At 34.4% G+C, this 26,010-nt stretch overlaps 5 protein-coding genes across 5 annotated transcripts; 3 read left to right on the top strand and 2 right to left on the bottom strand.

Moving 5' to 3' along the window:
* The first annotated feature begins 289 nt into the window (after positions 1-289).
* Positions 290-8,617, top strand: LOC139863010 (uncharacterized). The gene is made up of 13 exons (XM_071851663.1): positions 290-590; positions 1,033-1,149; positions 1,859-1,920; positions 2,744-2,843; positions 3,165-3,236; positions 3,815-3,874; positions 3,976-4,105; positions 4,189-4,376; positions 4,721-4,905; positions 5,455-5,582; positions 5,846-6,084; positions 6,724-6,967; positions 7,708-8,617. The coding sequence occupies exons 1-13, from the start codon at positions 321-323 to the stop codon at positions 8,349-8,351; spliced, it is 2,439 nt and encodes an 812-aa protein (XP_071707764.1). The 5' UTR covers positions 290-320; the 3' UTR covers positions 8,352-8,617.
* Positions 8,618-10,004: 1,387 nt separating this feature from the next.
* LOC139863011 (diphosphomevalonate decarboxylase 1-like) lies at positions 10,005-13,514 on the top strand. The gene is made up of 10 exons (XM_071851664.1): positions 10,005-10,398; positions 10,755-10,953; positions 11,184-11,247; positions 11,590-11,653; positions 11,764-11,844; positions 12,001-12,087; positions 12,261-12,418; positions 12,503-12,551; positions 12,739-12,863; positions 13,105-13,514. The coding sequence occupies exons 1-10, from the start codon at positions 10,183-10,185 to the stop codon at positions 13,325-13,327; spliced, it is 1,266 nt and encodes a 421-aa protein (XP_071707765.1). The 5' UTR covers positions 10,005-10,182; the 3' UTR covers positions 13,328-13,514.
* Positions 13,515-13,632: 118 nt separating this feature from the next.
* Positions 13,633-16,701, bottom strand: LOC139861897 (probable sodium/metabolite cotransporter BASS4, chloroplastic). Its single transcript, XM_071850424.1, has 14 exons — positions 16,499-16,701; positions 16,326-16,410; positions 16,135-16,242; positions 15,990-16,057; positions 15,812-15,890; positions 15,674-15,732; positions 15,500-15,568; positions 15,233-15,346; positions 15,020-15,041; positions 14,833-14,900; positions 14,627-14,712; positions 14,348-14,477; positions 14,131-14,232; positions 13,633-14,052 (listed from the first exon to the last, which is right to left on the bottom strand). The coding sequence occupies exons 1-14, from the start codon at positions 16,670-16,672 to the stop codon at positions 13,978-13,980; spliced, it is 1,239 nt and encodes a 412-aa protein (XP_071706525.1). The 5' UTR covers positions 16,673-16,701; the 3' UTR covers positions 13,633-13,977.
* Positions 16,702-17,413: 712 nt separating this feature from the next.
* On the bottom strand, positions 17,414-22,541 carry LOC139861266 (uncharacterized). Its single transcript, XM_071849600.1, has 5 exons — positions 21,965-22,541; positions 19,267-19,969; positions 18,591-18,951; positions 18,066-18,460; positions 17,414-17,673 (listed from the first exon to the last, which is right to left on the bottom strand). Exons 1-4 carry the CDS (start codon positions 22,224-22,226, stop codon positions 18,410-18,412), a joined length of 1,377 nt encoding a protein of 458 aa, XP_071705701.1. The 5' UTR covers positions 22,227-22,541; the 3' UTR covers positions 17,414-17,673; positions 18,066-18,409.
* A 2,339-nt stretch (positions 22,542-24,880) lies between these two features.
* On the top strand, positions 24,881-25,665 carry LOC139862949 (zinc finger A20 and AN1 domain-containing stress-associated protein 4-like). Its single transcript, XM_071851576.1, has one exon. It carries the CDS (start codon positions 25,028-25,030, stop codon positions 25,487-25,489), a length of 462 nt encoding a protein of 153 aa, XP_071707677.1. The 5' UTR covers positions 24,881-25,027; the 3' UTR covers positions 25,490-25,665.
* The last annotated feature ends 345 nt before the right edge of the window (positions 25,666-26,010 follow it).

Genomic DNA, 26,010 nt, shown 5'->3' with positions numbered 1-26,010 from the left:
TTAGGTATGTTACTATAAAAAAAATCTTATTATAAATAGAGAAGATCATCATCTGTGATGTTTACTTCATATTTAGTAATGTGCTATCTAAGAACAAAAATAATTAGTAATTTGCTACCAATAAATTCCTTTGTTCGCCAAAAAAAAAAAAAAAAAAATGAAGGTCCAATCTGTAATACAAGGTTCATGAGGGGCTCTAACCGTAAAACTCACTCTCCAACTTTCCATTTCAATTTTGTTAAACCCTAATACCTTCTACCCTGTTTCCCCCTTCCTCTAAACCTCAGAAACTCGCAGACCTGTCCTGGTCTCGCACAATAATGGCAGCATTTGACTACGTTCAGAACCTAAACGACGTCGCCTTAAAACCTAGACTCCTTCGTTCACTCATCAAAGAACACATTCCAGATGAAAATCAGCAATTGCGGAATTCATTAGTGCTTTCACATGTTGTTTCTGCCATTAAAACTCATGAATTGGTAACTGAATCCGTTTCTCAATCTGATGATAATAAAAAGTTGATTGCTAAATGGAAGTCATCGGTTGATTTGTGGATTGATCGTGTGCTCATGTTAATCTCTAGTAAAATGGTAAATCTCACCTCAATTTGCAGTATTATTTATTTATTTATTTATTTTTGTTGTTGTTAATTTAGGACTAAATTCATGATGTTAGCTACAATTTTATATAGACGACACATAAAATGAGACGCAATACAAAATGAGTTCATGTAATTAAGTTCAATAGGAGGTTAGCTTAAAAAATTAGTAAGCGCTAATGCTTATTTTTAGGGATAATATATTATTAATAAGCTGATAATCACTTTTTAGAAGGGTGTTTGAATTTGCTTATCTTTCACGGATATAGATAGTAACTTGAATAAGCAATCCCATACAGCTGATAATCAATTTTTATATGTACATAACTACAGCTATATTTAAAAATTAAAATAAGAATAGCATGTTTGTTTTATGTGCTTTATAGTATAGTTTGGAAGACTTATCTGAATATAAATTAAAATATGTGGTGTAGCCAGATAAACGTTGGGCTGGAGTATGTTTATTAGGGGTTACGTGTGAAGGATGCAGTTCCGAACGGTTTCTCGCGTCACATGATGCTTGGTTTCAGAAGTTGCTTCCGCATCTTCAGGTATTTAGATATTATTCTGCTTTTATAGTTTGGTTTTTTATTCGTATTTATTGGTGTTTGTATATATATATAGATGGATATTAAACTATGATTAGGTGCGATGATTCTTAAGTAATACTGGGTTTTGACCACATAGTTATATTTGCTGTAAGAACGATAAATAAAGGGAGTTATACAACCTGATTATCTGTATACAATTTAATCATTTTGTAGGTCCTAGTTGTCTGGTCTGGTCACATTTGAAATAACTACTTGGACCAATCGTTGTAATAAAACGGGTGTATCTGTTAACTATCAGCCCCGAACAGTAAGGGCAATAACAGAGTGATTTATAAGTACCCTTTTTAACCTTTTAATATTGTCACAAATTTATGAAAACTATTAATGAAATGTTTGTAATAACCCTGTTTTAAAAAGATTCTGATATTATTTATGATCATGTTACTGTTAGTCAATTTAAGAATTTCATTACACACGCCTTTCTGGAAGCAAAGAACAAATAATAACATCATATTATTTATAGTATGGCACCCTTTTAATATTTTCTTGTTTGAATGTGTCAATATCCAAGAATTTTTCTTTTACTTGGTTATGTGAACTTCAGCCTTATGATTGTAAACCAATGAAATTATTACAAGTAGATTTGTTGTAAGAATTAATTATTTTATTCGTTGTTCTGACACATATGTAAATCTTGCATCTAAATCAGCCTGCAGAGTCCCACTTTGTGAAAGTAGCTTGTTGTGTCTCATTATCAGATCTTGTTACAAGGTACTATATCAGATATCTCTCTACCAAACCACAAGCATATTACAATAGCTTTAATGTTTTCTTGACAGAATTGTCACTAATTTATAGTTATTTCGATTGATGATAAGAAGTTTTACTTGCCATTAACATGAAATGTGTGAAAAGGGACTTATAACTTAACGTTCAGACACAAATACAAATTTGCTAATTACCCACGCATAAATTTACACACTTTTAAAAAGTGTGTACTTTTTTGTCAAATTTCCCACACTTGTAAATGTGTGTAGATGTATTATATTTATAAGTGTAGAATATCGTTATAGTTTCACACATAAAAGTGTAGGGAAAAAAGTTCGCACTAATTTGGTCCGGGTTTACTCCAGGGCAGTAGTTGGGGGCGGGTTATGCAACCACGGGAGATGAACGCGTGAGTGGTTTAGTCCCCCTGGGTGATCCCAAACTGATGTCCAAAAAAAAAAAAAACAAAAAAATTAACATTCAACATTTATAAATGTAGCAAACTTATACATATTTATAAGTGTGAGGAATTTGACAAAAAACTCACACTTTCCTACAACTGTGTAAAAATATTTGTGAACAATTGATAAATTTGTTGTAGTGATTATTGTAAATGATTTAAGTTGCCTAGCAATAATGTAAATGATGTAAATTGCCTAGTTGGCATAGGTTTGTGCAAATTAACCTCCATACTTTTCTGAAATGTTTACAGACACTTGTCTACAAATATAGTTAACATTTTATGAAGAGAATAATGTTAGGGTTTTTGAATATACACAAGTTATTCATATCTTACTTTGATCTGATATATTTCTATGTGAACTAGGTTGGGTGAGTTTCCAAATATGAAGAGAGTTGGGGCTTCGCTTGCTGCAAAACTTGTTCAACCAGTGTTAAAATTGATAAATGAGGATAACTCAGATATGGTGCGACTTCCATCCCATTAAGATTCCAGTTCCTTCATATATCAATTCCTAAAAATTCCAATAGACGTCCTTTTACTTTAAAGTTATAATTAGATTTCAACAGTTTACAGATTCACTTAAACTCTATTTCATCCTCACCCGAGCTGTGGCTTATTGGTAGCTTGTTGCATGATGTGACTATTATGAGTAGCATTTAAATCTTGTGAATAATTATGTAAAATATTACTTGTATATTCTTTATCACTTGTATAAGAAATTTTTCATCTTCAAAAGGTGATGTCTATATTGACTTGTTATTATGAATTTTGTTTCTTTCTGCAGGAAGCAGCTATTAGCTTGTTACACATTATAATGAATGTGTATCCATCATCTTTCCAGAAGGTGTACGATTCTGTAAGTTAGTATGTGATCCTTTCGATGTGAGTTAAATGATCTTGTTTCTTTTTAGAATATGAACACTCTTCTATGTTGAAACATCTCTAGGACAACATGCTATTGAAAAATATGAAGTTCTCTGGTATTATCAGTAGAATAGATTTTCTATTTTTTCTTATCAACTTATTCAACTTGCAGAGCCACCATTAGAAGAAGAAATAATTATCATTTCTGCTGCAATCTCTTAATAGTCATTTACTTGATCATGAACATGATCTAATATGTGTTGTTCGATCTAAAAGGAGGTTGTAAAGATGGTAACAACAGCTACGTAAAGTTATAGGATGATGTACTCTTAAAGTCAGTAAACTAAATGTGATAACATATCAAAGAATACAGTGACTTGTCAGTTGACATTATTGCTTGTTTGATATCTTTATTATTGTGCTGTTTTTGTTTTAACCTTCATCATGTTAACTTTTTTGAAAATGGTGTTTGTAGTAAATGTCCTTTTTCTTCTAAAAGAATTTAAATTAGTATATATATACTATTCAAGTAAATGATGGTATTTGGTTGATTTTGGAAAACTATGGCAGACTGAAGCTGCTATTGTTACAAAGATTATGTCTGGGAACTGCAGTTCTAGCATGTTGAAGGTGAGACTATATTTTGTTATATAACAGTCAACAGATTACTAGTGATAAAATTCTCAATTTTTTTTTTTTTTTTTTTTTTTTTTTTTTTTTTTTTTGATCAGAAACTTGCTCATTGTTTATCGTCACTTCCCAAATCAAGTGCGGATAAAGAAAGTTGGTCTTTGATGGTTCAGAAGGTCTTAATAGCTATTAATGTTCTTCTAAACGATTCATTCCAAGGTTTGGAAGATGGTAAGTTAATGTAGAACTATTTTGGTGTTGTATCATGCATTCATATGTAAACTGTACTTACGATTTTTATGTATACATAACAGAAACTAAAACCGGTGAAACCATGCGGGCATTAGTCCCTCCAGGAACGGACCCACCCACCCCTCTTGGAGGCCTAACCGTATTCGACATTTCTAACAAGGCAACAAGGCCTGAACGAGTCTCTATGCGTAGTATTTCAGCACTTATGCTATGCTGTTCTACGATGCTTACAACGTCTTATCCTACCAAGGTAGCTTCACATTTATTATGCTATATTGTTATGATAACATTTAGAGGTAGCAAAATGGGCGACGGGTGGTTCGGGTCAAAGTTTATAAGGATTGATACATAATGGGTAAATTTTGGTGCGGATTGAAACAGATTGGCGTGACCCGATACATTTTTTGTCCCTAACTAATTAAAATTCTACAAATACACTTTGGGCAATTCTACCCATTTGACCCATCAGAGACAATACATAACCTGGGTTGATCCATTCATTTGTAAATGGGTTGAAATTGCCACCTCTAACGTTCACCTATATTTAAGCTCAAGGAGTGAAATTATTTGACATCTTATTCGTTATGATCAAAGGTTAAGGTTACTGTTGGGCCGTTATTAATGCTGGTTGAAAGAGTGCTAATGGTGGATGGATCGTTACCACAAACGTTGTACCCGACTATCACTGCAATGCAACAGGAAGATGTATGCTTAGAACTTCCAGTTCTGCATTCTTATAGTTTAGATATCCTATCTGGTATGATCAAGGGAGCACACAGGTGACATATATTTCTTAATCTTTTATTTGTTTGCAGGTGCCGAAGCCTATATTATAGTAATCTTGTAAAAAGTAATAAGACAAGATACGAGAGTCAAATAGTTTAACGGCCGACCTTGAATAATAAGGAAATTGGCTCATATGTTTTTTTTCTTTCAAAAAAGGTGGTATCTTGTCTGAGCTATATAAAGAAACGTTTTTTTAAGTGATTACACTCGTAAGTTAGCCTAATCATTTTCGTCCAACCAAAATTTAATAATATCATGTTCTCACAAATGGGGTTATAAACACAAAACAATTGATTAGCTTCTTGTAAGGAATATTAACCGTGTATTATTCAACTGAGCCTCAGGCTGTTAATTCGCCTCCATTCGTTAGTCCATTGATGAGCTCCGATTGATAAACACATTCATCTTCTGTTTATATTTTAAAAGTTTTTTACTTTAGCCAACATTTTTACTATTTTAATCGCTCTGGCAGTTTATATAGTATGCTTCACATTTTCTCTTTTTGGTTGTGTTGGTTCATATGATTTTTTTTTCTTTTGCAGTCAATTGTTGCCACATGGTGCACATATTATACGAATTGTAACAGAGTATTTCACCAACTGCCAATATCCCGATCTTAGGATAAAACTCTACACCATCGTTAAGTTGATGATGTTATCCATGGGAGTCGGTACGTTTTGCATTTCTAATTTATTTTCTTATCTACTAAATTACTGCATTATTTGAGTGACTACTTTCTTCACTCACAACAACAACAACAACAACATTACCCAATTCCACTCAGTATACTTAAATTTTGTATACTTAAATTTTGTTTGACTTTTGCACTACCTATATATCTGTGTCATTTACATATTATTTTGATTAGTGTTTTAAATGTATTTAACTCGGAATTGAAACAATGATTGGTATTGTGGTTGTACGATTGAGCAGGGCTGACTATGCACATTGCTGAAGATGTGGTAAAGAATGCTTCCATGGATCTGGATTCAGTAGGGGATCGTGGTGGCCCACCAAGTTCTGATTTAGAAACTACTCAAAAGAAAAGGAAGCATGGAATGTCAATTACATCTCATGAAAATCAGCCTCAAACCGAGTTATCGGGCAAAAACGTTACACAAATTCCCGTGAAGATTGCTGCACTGGAAGTCTTGGAAACACTTCTAACAGTGGTACGGTTAGAAAAGAAATTAAATTCAAGTTAATTTCAAGTGTTCTCGGTAAATGTAGTGAAATGGGCGGTTGGGTACCACATCAAAAACACCTTTTTATTATGTATGGGTCAGCTAGGTCAGGTCGGATTTATATGAAAATTTTTGTTCTGTTTCTATGTATTATTCAGTAAAATTTTGTATTCTTGAATGTGATTAGAATTTAGAAGACTATATATTATTAAGATAATAACTAAATAATTCGAAAAATGATTCAGATGGTGGTGTGCAGTTGTGCATTGATGAAACTCCGGGTGCGCTTGATGCATTCCTCTTTGTTATAGATTTGTAGAGTTCATCCATTTGACTTGTTAGGTTTAAACATAACCCAGATTAAGTGGATTGAAAATGCCACCTCTAATTATTAGTGTAGTTCTTGATTCTATAGTAATTATTGTCACTAAGCCTTAAAATCTATGCTCTTGTAAGTTTTATTAGAGTGAGTGATTTACATATGTCTATGCATAGATTGTTTGTATTTGTTATAGTTTTTGACTATATGTGCTTAAATTTTTTAGTTTTAAGATTTGCTACATTGTATATGTATTCTGTATTCAATTTCTTCAAAGTTTTAGGTTTCTGACAGTGCTCGTTTTGCAGGGTGGTGCGTTGGGATCTGATTCATGGCGATCAAATGTAGACTTACAAATTATAACTGTAGCAAAAGATGCTTGTAAAGGTGGATGGCCAAAACCAACAAACGAAATTAACGATTCTCACAATATTAGCTCGACTTGGGCTGAATTTCAGCTTGCTTCTTTACGTGCTCTTTTGGCTTCCGTACTTTCCCCTGGTCGTTTTCGCCCTCCATTTCTGCCCCATTCTCTCAAGCTTTTTCATAAAGGTATTAGTGTTGATATATTTTGTGTTGTTTGGTATGTTGTTATTTTTAGCATGTTATGATTTTTGCCAACCTAACTTTATCCACTATAGAAAGTGATGGGGAATAACCATTTTCAAACCACTATGTTCAACTAGAGAAGAGAATATGGGTGGGTCTGGATGATTGGGCTAATGGTTACGATAGGTAGTTTTTTGTGCAGGTCAAAACAGGTCGGGCTAGGCTAGGTCAACCCGAAATTTCTAAATTTGAAAACATTTATCTTATCAGTTATGATTACATAAACTAATTATATTCTAAAAGTTTTGGTACTTTTTTTAGGATAAAAAGCATTTGGAGATTTTATGCTTTAAAAGTATACAGTGGATGACTTTTGACCCGTTTGGTCCATTTGTCCAGTCCCGTTTTGCCACTCTATTTTAAATTATTCTATTAGAGATAAAACATAGCTCCGATCGTCCCATTATAAGTACATGGGTTGAAGATGTCACCTATTTTCTTTTTCTTTTCGTTTCAAGTATTATCGCTCCTCATTTATGGACGTAAGTTGGTAGGTTACAAGCGTAATACCTCTGAAAAACATACAATTTCAACAGGGTTTGTTTTTTTACACTCGCATATGTGGTATCAATGTCAGCCCTTGTTCACTATATTAACTTTACGTTGATGATTTTAAACTACTGTCTCTATAATTATATAATATTAATTAATTATATAATTCATCTCTATACTGTCAAATGCAGGTGCGCAAGAAAAGGGAACAAAAGTTGCTGAGTTCTGTGCACATGCTTTACTATGTTTGGAAGTTTTAATACATCCCCGGGCCATTCCATTGATAGATTCTGCATCTTCGGTTGGTTACCCTATAAACGGTGTAAAAAACAGGTTTATGGATAATGACACGTACAACAGTGTTCCAAAACACAGCTTATTTCCAGGTAATACATCCGGAAACGGACCAAGCGAAACTGAATTTGAAAAGGATGAGCTGTACGAAAAATGGGCCGAAGAAGATGATATAAACGAACTGCCTGTAACTGAGAAAGAACATAATACAACTGCTATGGGTGTAACGACACTATCGTCAGAAAAGGTCGTTAGCAATGAAAGCCCAGTTGGGGCGAAAGCATCTAATGAAGATAAAGGGAAGGGAATAAGGGTAGAGACGCAACCGGCTAAAGAAGTCGAAGTTATCAGTCAAACAGTTGACTTCCATGCACCTGAAAATATGGAAACCGGTGATCAAGATACAAAAGGTAAAAGACTCGTATTGGATTGGAGTGGTTTGCTGGATTCGGAGTTGGGTTTTGGTGATAATGATGATCCAATGGACGAGATTCCTGATATCGTTGATGTGGAACCAGATTCTGACGAGGATGAGGATTAGGATTAGTGTTAGTGTTTGGATTTTGATCTGAACAATTAAATGATAGAAACTTTATTGAAGACTGATACTAAATTATGCTGTGAGGAAATGAATGAATTTTTGTGTATTTAAGAGAAAATGCGATTTTACAATTTTACCTCCCCATACTTTGGCGGGTATAATAGGATTTTTTTAATGATAGTCTTGTCTTTATGACTGTCGTTAAGATGCAAAAAAAACTTGTACTTTTTAATACTCGCTGTGTAAGTCAAACATCAACCGTTTTGTACAACACATTAATGCTCCTTAATGAAGAATGTCCTTTATTAATTAACGTTGTTATATTGGAGGGATTAATTAAGATACTGGTGGGATGAATTAAAGTCGTTGGAATTCCATCTTACATCATACATTATGATTTAAAATATTCTTTTGTATTTGAAATGTCAAATATGCACAGCAATGTGCCACATTTTCAATCCACAAAAGATATCTTTAAGTTCAAATAAGGGGACTTCCTGTTATAATTCTACTGTATTACAATAATAAACTAGTAAACTAGTATATTTTAAAATGACCAAAACAATAATTCAATAGCACACATATCTTTTCTTTATATTTTTAAATACACCATCTCCCACTCCATCTAAATCAAAAGCATCTTCCCTTCTTATTTATTTATTTGTTTACTTATTTTTATTTTTAGATTTATTTATATGCAAAAAGAAAATTATAATCATGTCACGAATTTTAAGTTTAGGATGAGTTTATAACTAAAAACTTCAACCATTGATTTGGATGATGATGATGTCAAGGTCTATTTTAACCATGATGTGTAGTTCAATCATTATAAATTTTAACCATTGATTTAATAATTCAAATAAAAACTACTTCACGAAGTCGTCGCGGGTGAAACTAGTAAATTTATTAATTCCATACATAGACACACAAGTTTTATCTATTAAAAGGTTAATTATAAAATCTCTCGGGTTTAAGATTCAATTAATCTCATGAAAAAGATAATTCCGATCTCAAAATGAATTTTCTTTTTTGGATTGGCGAGGAAAATCCCTTATGAACGAGCACGTTGGCTCAACCTCGGGTAATCAAGCGCCACGAGCGCGAAATTTGGTACCGGGTGAATTGCACATTACGCGCACCCTCTAGTCACACTCCCTTTCTGAACGATTTTCTTACTATGCATTATCCTTATACGTCAATTAAGAACGTCCGTGAACAGTAAATGGCGGAAATGTACGATTTTTTCGAGTTCATATATAGCAGAAGGTGTAAAATTATACACTACTGGTCGGATGGTTTTGCGAATGCTTTTGTTGATAATCATTACGGAGTATTACAATTTCCACAATACTAAATGTGGTCTTTTGACCCTTTTAAGAAATATATATTTACAAGTTTTGTATAAATTGACCACAAATCCACAATAGTTATGGAGCTAACCAGCAAATCAAAATAGATGAAGGGTATTTATATGTAAAGTAGTTTCGTGTTAAAATTGTGAAAAACAAAACTATTGTGCCGATAAGTTGAAAACTGAAATTACGGTGTCCAAACTAAAAAAAGAAAAAAAAAAAAGCAAATTCATGAACTAACAAAAAATTGGTCGTGAATGTCTACGCAAGCGTCAACACTATGAAGCTGGTACACTTATGCTGGTACTCATTCTAGTCAACAATTTAATGCTTCAAGTTGTCTTATAAATAACTTATACAAATACAATCACACTCACTTCATACATAAACCTGTAAAACGATTACATCACCAACCAAATCCTAATTCCCCTCCAAAACACGGATCTTAGATTCGTGAAATCAAACTGATTACAAAAATAATGGTAGGTCAATCGGAGAAATGGTTGTTGATGGTGACGGCGAGAACGCCGACGAACATTGCGGTGATTAAGTATTGGGGAAAACGAGATGAAACATTGATATTACCGATTAATGATAGTATTAGTGTTACTCTTGATCCTAATCATCTATGTACTACCACTACTGTTTCTGTTAGCCCTAGTTTTGATCACGATCGCATGTGGCTTAACGGAAAGGTATATATATATTGAATCTATATCTATATATTGATATATTTTTGAATTTATATCTGTATCTATATCTATATATTGATATATATGTATATCTATATATTGACATATTTTTGAATTTATATCTGTATCTATATCTATATATTGATATATGTATATCTATATATTGATATATTTGTGAACTTATATCTGTATCTATATCTATATATTGATATATCTATATCTCTATATAAAGTTAAATTGATATATTTGTGAATTTATTTTTATTTGTATATGGAGATGTTTGTTGATTACTGTATGCTGATATTATTATGCTTAAGTATTTGATTTGTGGTTGTGTTGTTATTTGATGGTTGATGTAGGAGATATCACTACAAGGAGGTAGATTTCAAAGCTGTTTGAGGGAAATTCGTGCTCGTGCGCAAGACGTTGAGGACGAGAAGAAAGGGATTAGAATTAAGAAAGAAGATTGGAAGAAACTTCATTTGCATATCGCTTCGTATAACAATTTTCCGACGGCTGCGGGTCTGGCTTCATCGGCTGCTGGTCTTGCTTGTCTAGGTATAACTTTTGTACCTTATAATGTGGATTTCTTCAAGAACTTTGTGATTATGATTATATTTATTATGTGTTTTGATCGTGCTAATTTTAAATAATTTGAAATCGAGAATCTTGTTTTTCGGATGTAGATCTCAAAGTCTATAACTTAATTGATGTTTCGTAGATCAGAAATAGTTTCTGTTAATTTCTATAGTTTGTGATCTTTGGCTGAGAGTTTATTGTTGATGCAGTTTTTTCCCTTGCCAAATTGATGAATCTGAAAGAAGATAACAGTCAGCTGTCTGCTATTGCCAGGTGCCTTTTTACTTTTATCATGTTTGTTCGTTTCTACTTTTGTGAGAGCTATTTGATAAATTGTTAACCTGGCTAGCATCCATGTAATGTAATGTAATGTAATGTGATGCATCAACACATAGAATCGAACACATACATAGTGGCCCTTCTAGTTCATAGCTGGATTTCAAGGTCCTTTTCTATAGGGAAGCATAGTAATGTAGTTCAGAGACTTCACTTGATATCAATTATGTTTTTTGTGCCTATTTGGACTTCAGTTACAAGAGCATGTATGACGAATTTATAATTTATACATTTATGTATAAATTACAACCACCTCTTTAATATTTTAATCATCTGCAGGCAAGGTTCAGGCAGTGCTTGTCGCAGTTTATATGGTGGATTTGTTAAGTGGATCATGGGAAAAGTATGTTTTTGATTTTTTGATACTTGCATTTGTTAGTTTTTGGTAACAAGTGTCACATAATTGAATCAAAATATCAAATATTCTTTCTAAGCTATATAACTTGATTGTAGGAAGAGAATGGTAGTGACAGCATTGCTGTTCAACTTGCAGATGAGAAACATTGGGATGAACTTGTAATTATCATTGCTGTGGTATGCTCTTGTCGCTCTCTTAATTTCAGCAGTAAATGTTTCACCAATTAAATGTTAAAATTTCTTGTATGAGGGGTGCTAAATATAGTACATTTTTGCACGGAGTACCAGTTAAGATAGTTGTTTATTATTAATAGTTGCATACGTTGTTTACAGGTAAGTGCCGGACAAAAGGAAACGAGTAGCACCTCAGGAATGCGTGATACTGTTGAAACTAGTGCACTTATTCAACACAGAGCCAAGGTACAAAAAACTATCTTTCATAAAGTCTGATGATTGATTGTTTGCTCCATTTTTTTGTGGTTGACATAATGTTTTGCTATTCTTATGGTTTATTCATTTGTTTGACTTTATATTACTATTTGATGTCTCTAACAAATGTAGTCATTTTAAAATTCTCCTTTCGATTGTGATAGGAGGTTGTGCCGAAGCGTGTTGTCCAAATGGAAGAAGCCATCCAAAACCGTGATTTCCCTTCTTTTGCACGTTTAGCGTGTACAGACAGCAATCAGTTCCATGCCGTTTGCCTTGACACGTACCCTCCTATATTCTACATGAATGATACATCTCATAGGCAAGTTTCTGTCTCCATATAATAGTTTCATTCATGCATTAGCACTACGAGAATAATAAACTTTAATTTGTGATGTTATTGCAGGATAATCAGCTGTGTCGAGAAATGGAATCGTGCAGAAGGAACCCCTCAGGTACTTATTCTATTCCATATTTGTTAAAGAATCGAATATACCCATCCAAATGATTGTATACGTATGAATCTACACCTACTTATATTTGTATTTAATATTAATGTGTGTGTGTGTGTGTGGGCACCCACACATTTATCATTATGTTTCGAACATGTGGAGTGAGGACTGACTTTAAGACCATGTGCAGGTGGCTTATACCTTTGATGCTGGTCCGAATGCGGTTATGATTGCACGTAACAGAAAAACTGCTGCCCTTCTGCTCCAGAGGCTTCTTTATAACTTCCCTCCGCAGTCTGATACTGATTTTGATAGGTATGCTATTGAAAAGTGTTTGACTATTGATATAATATTTTTGGAAATCCTCTTAATAGTGAAAAAAATAGTATAATCTTGTGGACCAATTTTGTATTATCACACGTTTAATGAGTTCGTACAAGCATATTATTATTTTGGATCTAAAGTTCACCAAATATAGAGTTCTATTGCAAAATGGTGAAGCTTTATCTAGCACAAAAATGTATAATAAGTGTTATTTTTCCTTTTGACTCGATAGCTATGTAATTGGGGATAAGTCAATACTAGAAGATGCCGGAATTAAGGATATGAAGGACGTGGAAGCTTTGGCTCCTCCCGCAGAAATTAAAGACAACATTTCGGGTCAGAAATCGAAGGGCGATGTTAGTTACTTCATCTGCACAAGACCTGGTGGTGGTCCTGTTGTTCTGTCTGATGAAACCCATGCTCTACTTGACCCACTAACGGGCTTGCCTAAGTGAGAATGAATACCTGTTTGGTTCTTTGTATTTTATCCGTTTTCTTATGTTTTCCTGAGAGATTTAAGAGCTGTAAGTTGAAATTTGTCGGGGTACCTTAATGGAGCCGAGTAAGAATACAGCATAGCTTATATATCAAATTATGTAACCAAAACATGTTACAACGGAATAAAGTTTTAATTCTCGACTATTTCTTTCAGCTTGTTAGTTGATGGTCATTTTTAGTTACATAAAGAAGCCTTAGCCAAGTTTGAGCTAGTTGAGCTTTATATAGAAATGTCCATATTTTTTAACAGGGACAAAAATAATTAGCAAAATAGGCCTGATAAGTACATTATTAAGAAAACAAGATTTTCATTTACAAAATTTGTATCTTTTCCTCCCTTTTGCAGAGTTGATCACAAATACTAAATAGTATAGGTTAACACGAAGTTAACACTGTCCTTATTGTCCTCTGTGATCTTCCCTTTTACACTCTAAACAATATTTGTTCATAATTTGAAAATTTTAGCTATTACATATTACACATATAGTTACAATAAGGCATTGTTTCGGTTCTCAGAAGGCCATGAAGAATATGTAATGACACTTGAGATGCCATGAAGAACATGCCAACTTTTGGCATCTTCCACATCTCGCCTTTTTTGTGAATCTCATGCCACTTTGTTATTGCTAAGCGATTGTTCCTTTTTATTCCAGTAGTTTATGAGAAAAGAGTCTGTGATTATCTAAACAATAATGATTTTTCGTTAGTAAAGAAATTACCTATAAAAAATTGTCACATATATGCCGTATTTGGGTTAAACCTGTATCAAATGTGCTGCGACGCAAGGAATAATCAGTAAACCCGATTCACCAAACGTAGTACCTAGTTGATCCACAACTGCAACCAGCACCGGCAAAGCTTTCTACAAAAATGTTTAGTCTCAATGGATTTGTAGATGACCTTTTTTCACCACATTCATCGTTTAATGTACATAGAGTTAATAACAGTATTTTAGTTATGCGTCTATAATTTTTTACCTGACTTGCGACAATTAAGAGAGCAGTTGAATTTTCCTTCTTTGCAAATATGGATTCGTGACCACCAGATACAGCACACAGACACTGTATTGATATGGCGTTAAAACCTAAGAGTACCAGGTGAAGAAGCCTGCAGTTTATAATTTCTTCATTTTCGTTAATGTTATTATTAGATCCGTCAATAGTTATATAAATATTTCAAAAAATGGATAATAATTTGCGCCCACTCTGAGTAAAAGAGAAAATATACAAAAGTTTAGGGGATACACAAAAACATACATTCCCATCATGAAAACTACAAGAAAGGCTGTAGGCTTAACCATTAGAAGCAGAGACCTTGATCTGCTCACTTGTATCCAAGGGACCTGAAACAGAATATAATTATAATTTGAAAATAAAAGATGAATTTTAAATTCATAAAAACACATAGCAGCAATTTGACAAGTATAATAGACGAAAGTTTAGTAAGTGAAGTTTTAACTTACCCAACTGAGTAATACTACACTCAGAATCGATAAGAGCTTACGATTATTATCAGCAAAATCTGCCAAGCCTGCAATAGGACAAGATCTGCACTTATTTAAGGTGAAGTATACAAATGTTCACTTTCTTAAGGTTCAGATATCCGATAATCCGAAGCACATATTGATGATGAAGAAGAAGGAAATTCACCTTTAAAGAATTCCCGAAAAGCCTGTCAAATAAAAGCAACAATTACTTTTCAAATTTGAACACTTAAGAAACACCATCTAACATTTGTAATCCCACTCTGTTATGTATTTACAAAAGTGTAACATCCCTACGTTTAGAACGCGTGATATTTTACAAAGGAGTAAATATGTGATAATAGATAGACCTGAACAAAGTAACAACAAAAGGTGTTACCTTCCCCAAAATCAAAGGTATTAGAAGTGTAAAAATTAGTCTTTTGAGCAATTTTCCAGTTGGAACAGATGCCCCCAGTCCACAAGCTATTAGTTTTGATATTGAAAATGGTACCTACAAAAATGCGGTCACAAGTTACAATGCCCCAAACGTCGATACGGATATGTACATATGAGTACATGAAAACCCAAAAGTTTATTTTCACTTATGTTGAAAAAAAAGTGATGTATGGGGAAAGTAAAATAAGTTCATAGCTTTAAAACTTACAATCAAAATTGCCAACAAACTAGACGCAACAGTCATTGCAAGAGCCAAGGCCGAATTTCCTCCAGCAAGCTGCATCACATCATATAATGGCTCGGTTCACAGTTAACTTTAGTAAGCACCATCATGATGCAAAACAAAATAGCTGTATAAAACTTTTTAAAATAACGAACTAACCCTGGTTAAAGCAACTCCACTTGATAATGTTGTAGGCATACAACTAAAAAGAGCTAGCCCTTTAAAAACAAAAAACTTCAGATACACAAAGATATATACTAGAAACAAAAAGTATACTTTTACGTCTAAAAACCATACCTATAACAAATTCTTGAGGTTGAAGGTGAAGTTGCAGGATAATTCTCGAAAGGTTAGGCGTAAACAATAAAATTGAAGCCTGCATTTACAATAGTGTAAGAGTATCATAATTTTTAACTTGTAATTATTTATTTAATTATTAATTATTAGTTCCTATTCAAATGATTTGTGTTCATACGAGCCCAAAGAGTCCAACTGGCCAAGCATCAACAGCCTCACCAATATCTTCACTACGAAGTGTTAATCCTGTATATCAAATAAGCAGAGAGAATAAGCCGATTAAAAGTAAATATCGCATAAGCGAATACTCATTAGCTTCTTGCCTGATATGATAAATATCCCAAATGTGCTAACTTTAGATAATTGATATTCATGTGCAACACAACCAGGACCAGGATTCACAAGTCCCAATGCTACTCCTCCTATAAGCGCTACATAACATCAAATATAATACGTCATATTATATTTATATATTTCTATATTATTTAATAAATAAGATAACGTATTACATTACCTAATGGAAGGAAATTGTTAGCAGCAAAAGTAAAGATACCACCAGATTTTGAAGGAGGTTTATCTTGACCGCCATTTCCTTGAATCTGAAACAATTCGATTTAGTTAAAACTAACCTAATTTGATTTAGTTAAACAGTTGTGAGATTAAGAAGTATGTGAGACACAAACTAACCTGATCAGAATTGATGTTGTTACTAACAGTAATTAAACGAGGCTTTCGAGATATTAACAAACTATTGATAGCATTGAACGATTGATTGCCGGATTTTAAGTAGCGAGATCGGAGATGAGTGTTTCCGGTGATCGGAGAAATGAAATTTGTCAAGGTGTGGATTGTTCCCGCCATCTGTTACTGTTGGGAAGGCAAGCGCACAGCCTTACATTTGCTCCTTTGGTGGAACTGGCAGTTATACTGAACTAGAGTATATTTACATATTAACCCCTGATAAACTTACACTTTTACCCCTTTAACTATGACTCTGTATCATCCTTTTCCTCAAAATTTGAAGTGACGATATTGATATCCTGCAAATTCCCAAACTTGACGTTTTTTAGCAATGGCAGCAGCAGCCACGGCAGATTCGTTTACTATTTACTTTGCACGATCTACGATTTTTTATTTGATAAATGCAGTCGTTTATATATTAGCTTATTATTCTCGTTGTAGTACCAATTTGTACCATTTATTTTTGTTCATCTCCGTAGCTTTGTTCTTGCCCCTGGGACCAAGCTCCATTGATGTGAATTTGAAGATTTTTAGATAAATGTCTTGAATTGAATTCAACCTATGATTGAAATGTATTGTTTTTTTTAGTGAAACTTTGTAATAACCTCTAGATAACTTTTATGTAAATCTTTTTCCGTTGTAGAATTAAAAACTTTCTATATAATCCGTATGATCCTCGTATGAATTTAGGCGTATAATAAGACAGAAGGAACGAAGTACGAAAATTAGGTTAGGTTACTCGATTATTTATGTGAACCTTGAACCAGCAGTAGCCAGTGAGAGCTCATGTATGTATGTGAGCCGTGAAAAGGTGGTGTTTGTGGTAGTTGCTGTAACACGTGAATACGCAAATTTTCTTTCGAATGCATGTAACGCATAACTTAGTTTAAACAAGTTTAAACAGAAAACATAATAAGTGACATGCTCAGGATATAAGTTTCAAACATAAGATTTTTACATGTGAATCCACTATAGTCATTGTGTGCCATTTTCTTCTTCTATTTCCTCAATAAGAGAGTGATGTTTAGAGCCGCCTCTACTTTTCATTAATCGGTCAGCCAAAAGAGAACAAACCCACGCTCCCCCTTTTCATTTGAGTTGTTCTTTTGGTGCTTGTGGAGCTGTAATAACAATACAAAACTAGGGAATGTTTACTATGCCATGTCAAGTAGAACTATCATAGTGATGGTGTATATCAGTTATAGGCAAATACTCGTAAAAAGTAAGTCAAGTAAACAAGCATCCATTATACGCATTGGACCTATTTGAGTATCCTTTACAATGACGTGTCACTATGTTAATTAAAATGTACATAAAACCTGATAGATCATGTTATTCAAGAATTTATTAATTCATTAATGCATGTTGTGTTATCATACCCAACATACCAATACCAATATACTAAAAAAAAGTTGGATCACAAAAAAAATGACGTAATAATGACATTTACGATCACAAATAAAAATGACGTAGATGAATAATTAAACAGAGAGAGAAAAGATTAAGAAATTACCTTCGCTTGGAAGAGAGGAGTAAATTTGCAGCTCCGATAGTCGTTCTTTCTTCTATCATTCTTCGTCATCATCAATGGCAAAGCAGAGGCTCTCAAAGAGCTGCTTAACAAACTGGTATTAAACTGGGACCAATGAGCTTCGGTAAATAATTATGAAGCTCTCAATACAGAGACTGGTGAAACGGACCAAAAACATATTCACGGTACTAATACGTCCATCCCAGCCAATCTCTGAGGGTTATGCCTGCACCTCTGCCAGCTCAGATACGGTGTAGCGATAGAGACCACAACCCAAATAAATACATTCGATAGCTCTGGCAGGGTGCAGGCATTGCCCATGCCCCTCAGCGGGGCCGGGCTAATCCAAAACTTGCATCAGATTGCTGCTGCTGAGACTGCAATAACATAACCAACAGATATTATATGGCAATCAACTTATTATCGATGCATTTACTAATAAAATACAGAACAGTATGCTGCACCTTATAAAAATACCATATGGATTGTTATATGTGGATGTTGTACCTGTGTGTAGTGTTGATGAATTTGGTCACGGGGATGGATAAACGCCATCCCGGGCCGCTGACATGGATACTGCATATATAGTGTGGTCGCAGGATGTGGACTAGCGTGGCTCGGACTATATGGAGTCATGATAGTTTCTGGAGGCCTATAGCCTATTCCTGCAGGAGAAGATAGTGGGACCCATGGGCCAGGTAAATGTTGAGGGAGTCCACGAGGTTGGTGTTCAGTAGAAATAGAAGACCTGTGACCAGCACCGAGCTGAGGGAATTCGGTATTGTAGTTCACTATTGGTGCGTACAGTGGCTGTATGGCATATGAACCTCCATTAAACCCAAAGCCTGGATCAAATCTTTGTGCATATCTGAAATAAAACAGTATTATTGCACATAAATCTAATTACACTCCAAATAGTATGTTCCATACACGCAATGAAAAACACCATGATGTGGCCAAGCTACATCATGTTTTGTTAACTAATCCATCAAGTACAGTTTTATCGATTAAGGAAGATTCAAACGTAAAAAAAACAAATACTAATGATTAAACATGTTACAATCCTATACTTTGAATGTATGACAAGCAAAATAAACATTATATGACTTGAAACTGAGAGAAAATGAGGGAACACAAAAACACAATTAAGAAGCAATTAGAAGGAAGAAGAGACAATGCTGACCTGTCATAATTCCTGTCATAATCAGGATCTTTTCGCTCAACTTCACGATCACGAAAGATAGCCACTCTACTATTACTCCTTGATCTAACAATTGGCTCCTTCTCTGTCTTAATTCTACCCGATCTACTGCTTCCTGCAGAGGAATCAACTGAAGCCCTGCCAGTACTCATATCAGGAACAAAAACTTCTTCTATTTTTGAAGTTGCTAACGGACTATGTTGCTTAAAAACTTCCTGCATACTTGGCTCGGTCTCTTGTTTCCCGACACTAGAGCCAGCGGTAGAGCTGAATATTCTCGCACGTGCTCGGTTATATTCTTCTTTTCTCTCCTCTACACTTTTTAAACTATTGTTCTTTAGGGAATTTGAGTTTGATCCACCACCCATCTGCGATCGCTTATTGGGCCTCTGTTTAATTGCAACCTTAACAGCACTGCTGGCAAGGTCCTCGGTTGGTATATTAACCGGGATGTCTGCTAACCGAATCAAAGGAAGCCGGGATTCAGAAGTTTTACGGACAATGATTCGTGATCCAGAACCATCGGGGAGGGTATTGTCCAATAAAACCATTGACTGCAGTGAATAATGCTGGGCCACACGATGTGCTGCTAATCGCAGATATGACGTAGGTAACTGTTGAAACTCCATCTGTTGTTGTGAAGAATCTTTGATGAACTTCTCCACATCCTGCTCAATCCGTAGTACTGAAAATAACAAAAAAAAAAAAAAAATACACAACTCTTTTAGAAAGTTGAAGTAAATAAGATGAGATATATTCAAAAATGAGATAGTGCTTTACAAAACTAAAAACACTAAATTAACAAAAAATTGTTCCATGTTTCAAAATACAATCCCTCCTGAAGATGCCGCTGAGATCAAAAAATTGATCCGTAAAATAGTTATACCTAAGCACATCATAGTTGCATCTATTTAACATATATTGTGGGATCTTACAGCAGCTCAGACTAAACAGCATCATTATCTGGTTGGTAAATATTAAAAAGAAAACAAATAATGTAGAAAGAGCAACTGGTTTCCTATGTTAAAAATCTTATATACAGTAAAAATGAGAATCAGCACATCCTTCTTGATTCATAAGATGCATAACACTACCGGATACTTTAGATTACAACCACCCGTCTTATGTAGGCCAAAATTACTAGCCATCACTTGTGGCCACCACAGATGGTATGAGGTATTTAGACAATCCTTTAATTAACCCATAGCAAAGTGCTTTAACCCTAGCAAACATGTTGCCAATAAAACCAACGAAAGAAAACAACCATGGACGCCACAAACAAACCATTGATAGTTTGATACTGTTTTCAGGGTAACGTATGAACACCGGGACAGATAGGTTTAAATACCAATAGACACTCAGAATCACTTAAGAATCTGGAACTACACAAAGTAACCATCACAATATAGCCTAGTGGTTAACATCCTCATATCCTCACTCACAAGAGGTCCTAGTTCAAACCTCGCTAACATAACATTTTGAGGTGGCCAGGAAAAGTGCCGGAAACGGTCAAGGATAACCCGGTTAGGCCGCATACATCCGAGTAAAAATACTCTCCCTCCCAGGCTAGCCTAAACAAGGAAAACGTTCTCCATTTTTTTGGAACTACACTAATTGGGTTCATTTTTTTATTATTTTTTTTTTAAGGCAGGGTTCCAAAGTGTAGTCAATGTGGATTGAACTTGGGTCTCCACTGAAGATTCCCAAGTCCCCACCACTAGGAAAACTTTCTCCATTTTTTTTGGAACTACACTAACTGGGTTCTAATGCATTGATAGCTTCATCATATCCTTTTCTCAGTTATGATAATAGAAGCTGTAACTAACATATATCATAAAAGATTTATCAAGCAGTTTATACTAGCTCATTTTAAAAGATAGAAAACTTAAAATAAATGCTAGCCTAACTTCCTATATAGCTCACACTTGACATTTCATTTGTTACAACAAGCCAAACACATAGACAAACTTAGAATTAAAGTTTGAAAATTCAACAAAGCATGTGCATTATTCAAAAATTTAGTAAAGCATTGTGCTTACATAATTTGAGTCGTCTTAGTCATACTTTAACAATAAGAAAACAACAAGAACTCGTATAACTTTACCAAAGGGCCGTCGGCCTACCAGTATCGAGGTGGCCTTCCAACTATGAAGTCGTTGGTAGAGTTATGCGGCTAGAACAATTGTATTTATTCGTGGATAAATGTATATACACGTGGTAAGATATGTGTGGGTATTCACATTTCAAAAGAGAAAAAATAAAATAAAAAGAGCTCGCGTCACTTCAAGTAACTTTTAGCTTAGCTTGACATCATCATTCAGTGAACACTTAGGTAGCGCATTATGATGTGACATGCATGAAAACAAACTGCTCAAAACCATCAACCATGATCAGCGAGCATGACTTAATCTGTTTCTAAATGCATACCAAAATTCAAGTCAGGTAAAACAAGCTAAATGTTCCATCCTAGCCCTCCACAAACACACATACAATTATGAAACGAACATTGGCAGTTATCCTAATCATCAAGCTAACTTAAATCAAACCCTAACACAGCCATAAAGTGTCATTTTTTTCGCTATTGTCCTTAGTTACAATCTATCTATCTAATTATAATTATAAAAAAAAAAAAAAAACAACAACAAGTATAAACAATAAACCTAAATAAAGATACACGCACCTGAAAGGCGCTCCCTAGGGTTTTGCAAAGCTTCACGAAGAAACTGATCAACAGAATCAACCAAATTATCCAACACATCGCCAGATGAAGACCTAACCGGAGCTAATGAATCAGCACTGGCAGTATTAGCATCTCTCGAATCAGAGTTAGCGTTGTTGTCTCGCTTAGAAGAAAGCATCAACCTACTCATAGTAACGTCTAGGTCAGCAACTTCCCATGAATCCGGCGGAGCAGTTGCGATATCGTCAACTGATCCCGCCATGGCGGCGGTGCAGGTGGCGACAGTAGTGGTTGTAGCGGAGCGATTGGTGGTTGTAGAATTGACAGTAGATGAAGTAATTATCAACAAATTGAAGATGATGATTGTAGTGATCTCAGGCGGGTGTTGGAGAACGGAGAAGAAACCCTAGTTTTGATTGATTTCATGGAAAGATGAATCGGAAGGCAGGGAGAAGGAAGAAGAATATGATATCATGTGATGAGAGATAGGGTTTGACGAGGGGAAGCGTGACTCTATCGGTCGCACGTGGCGTCTATTTCATTTTATTATAGCATAGTCGAAATTGTATCGATCGAAAACTCGATTGAGCTGACTGAAAAATTAATTTTAAGGAAGAAAGTAGAGAGTAGTTTATTCTCTTTTCTTTCAAAGTTTTGATGAGATAAAATATAGTGTGGACTAAAAAAAAAAAAATTACTAGTGTCTTGGTAAGACTTTGGAACGGAGACATTGAAACCGACAGTGAAGGGGTATCGTTGATGGTCAGTTTCGATATTGATTGGGAAGTGACGCCGAAACTTATAGACGAGTGCCCTCATAGCACCATGAGTCCTAGTCGTGATGGTCAATTTACAAGGGTGAGTACGGTTCTACAAAAACCGAGGAACCGAACCGAAAATGAGGAATCGAACGGATCCCCAACCGAACCGAGCTATTGCAGTCGAGTCCTCAGTCCACATGTTTTCTCTTTGGTTCGGACCGAACCCGAAAATAACATTAAAAATAACTAAACCCAACCGAAAATATATAGTTCGGTCCTCGGTCCGACTTTTCTATAAATTGGGACTCGGGACAGACTGAATCGAGCTAGTTTGGTCTGATTCAGTACCGATTTAGTACCATGCACATCCCTAATACTCGGTATTTTCCTAATGAATGGGGGTTAACTGGACTAACACCGAATAGCTGACATTATTGAGAAAATAGAGGAGTGATTCGGTGTCAATATTTAGTGTCTTGATTAGATACAATTAATTTTGTATTATTATTTGTTTCCTTTTAATTATTATTTATTTATTCATTTATAGTTAATTTATATATGTTTGTTCTGATTTCCGTCTATACAATTTGGATCAATAGGATTAAAAAGACTTTCGAGAATCAAGACAAAAACGGGCCACTCTCTCTCAATGAAATTCAAGTTCGTAGCTTTGAGTGGATAAATAAAAGTTTGAAGAAATTTCGTTTAGATGGACACCGATGACTAATTAATACAAGTAAAATTGGTTAATGTAATAGTCCTTTGGAATTGTTCGTGCTACTGTAATATAGTCCTCATTTCATAGTCGTGGCTAGGCACGCTCCTATTATTTATATATCTAATAGACAAAACACTGTAGCACTATTCACCAATAGTAATCAGGGGTATTTTCGTCATTTTACTTTTTTTTATTTTTTAATTAACATATTAGACAAAATTTGTCTTATATGGATGAATAATACTATTAACATTTTCGCTTTTCACGAAACTAACCCCCTAACTTTCATTAAAATACAAATCAAACCCCACACTTTATACATATATTCTAAATTGTAAATCATTATTTATCCCATTACTAAAACCCAAAAAACTGAATAATAACACCCACCACGCTTTACCGACTTGTACGCTGCGCTCAAACAGTTGGACCCACAGGGGCCACTCCTGTGCTACAGTATTTTTTTTTGTCTCCAACGATAAAAGAAGCAACTTTCACAAAAGGAACAACCTTTCAATGTTAGATGTCGAAAAAAAATTCTTTTTTACAAAATAGATCAAAACTTTTTTTTAACTCGCATTCAAAAAGGAGTCAAAACGGAGCCCCCGGCACGAAGCGAGGGCTCCACACCTAGTTGTATACATTTGCATGTTATATAAATGGTAATGACTTTTCAACAAAAAGTTAATATAAATTTTTAAAAAATTATATTCTCAATTTTTCATAAATTAAATTAATATAAATAATTTAATGCTTCAAATTATTTGTTTGTTTATTATAACTGACTATTCCTATTCCTATATTCTTGCAAACAAACAGTTCTAAATTGTTAGGGAGGTGATTCTTACACACTTCTTATTGATTCATGTACACTTAATTATCTATTATATCCTTAATTATGTTTAAAATAATAATATAAGTTTAATTCTCTAGATTAATCTAGAGACATTACTATAAATTTGTAAGATAAAAGTGTACATGGATTAAAAAGTAGTGTCTGAGTATCACCTCCTAAATTGTTACTCCCTCCGTCCCATTACAAGTGTCCACTTACTTTTTGCACACAGTTTTAGAAAATCCCACTAACTTCATTCTCCACCAATCAGAAATTTTCTCTCTTCAGAATAACCTCTTTTTATTGGTTGAAATACAAAGTGGACACTTGTAATGAGACATTACAAAATGAAAATGTAGATACTTGTGATGGGAAGATGGAGTATTATTTATTTGTTTACACAACAACAACAACTAATTGACAATCATAAAAGTCAAAGAATTCTCCAAATTTTGAGGCATTCATACCCTACGTTGCAAGCAATTTCTTAGAAAATTCCTATAACCACGTATCCCAATCCATCATCCACCATTTATTCCTTGTTTTCCCCCATTTTACAAGTTCCCATGAACACCTTACCTTACATTCACATTATTATTAATTTTATTAATTACATTTCCACATTCCCCCCCATCCCACAATTCAATCATCACAGTTCTCCTAATTCTCTCGACATTTCATTTTCTCATACATTTAATTAACCACGAGCGATTGATTTATAAATTTAAATCGATCGCTCATACATTATAATGGCCGAGGAACAAAACTGGGAAGAAACAAACAATCACACGCCTTGCGCGAATAATTGTGGTTTTTTTGGTAACCCAACAACGCATAACCTATGTTCCAAATGTTACAAAGACCATTCATTAAAACAACAATGTTTGTCAAACGTTAAAACGGTTGACAAAAGCATATCTCATTCGCCACATCAAGCGGGAACATGCTCTTATTCATCCATATCAACTGATACCGCGCCGGTTGATACATCGCAAGAGGTGACTGTAAAGCCGCAGCAGCGAAATAGGTGCGGGTCATGCAAAAGGCGTGTGGGGCTCACGGGGTTCACGTGCAGATGTGGAACAACTTTCTGTGGGACCCATAGGTACCCTGAAAAACATGGGTGTACTTTTGATTTCAAGACTATGGGTAAAGAGGCTATTGCTAAAGCTAATCCTGTGATCAAAGCTGCAAAATTGGAGAAGATTTGAAATGATCTGAACCGTTGATTATATGGTTTGCATACCTGGTGGAGATTGGGGGAACTGGCCTGTTTGATTGGAACTTCATATGTTGTGTTGTTTTCTTTTCATCTTTTTAAACTAAAAAAGAAATCGTGAAAATGAAATGATGTAAATGTCCGATAAATATATTTGATATATATTTAGCACCCTAATATTTAAATATTGTACATATATTAACTAAATAACAATAATGGGCTGGACAAAGGAAATTATACAGATTCTGTTATTGGACCTCGTCAACAATCCAATAAAATGAAGTTTTAATATTAAAGGACGTACTAATAATACCATTAGTATAATACTATACGATATACGATATATCCAACTATACTATGAATCCGACAGAAAATACATTACACAGAAACAATATTTGTGAATGGTTGTGTTTTTCTTTCGGTAGGAGATCAGCATTAGTAAAAAAAGTAAAAGAACAAAGTATGTCACACTTCCCTGTCTTACCAAAAAAGCAAACCAAGTGATAAAAGAAA

The sequence above is a fragment of the Rutidosis leptorrhynchoides genome, chromosome 8 (genome assembly GCF_046630445.1).
Source record: "Rutidosis leptorrhynchoides isolate AG116_Rl617_1_P2 chromosome 8, CSIRO_AGI_Rlap_v1, whole genome shotgun sequence".
Classification (NCBI taxonomy): Eukaryota; Viridiplantae; Streptophyta; class Magnoliopsida; order Asterales; family Asteraceae; genus Rutidosis; species Rutidosis leptorrhynchoides.
The sequence above is the reverse complement of the archived record's forward strand: the minus strand, read 5'-3'. Positions and strand labels throughout refer to the sequence as shown.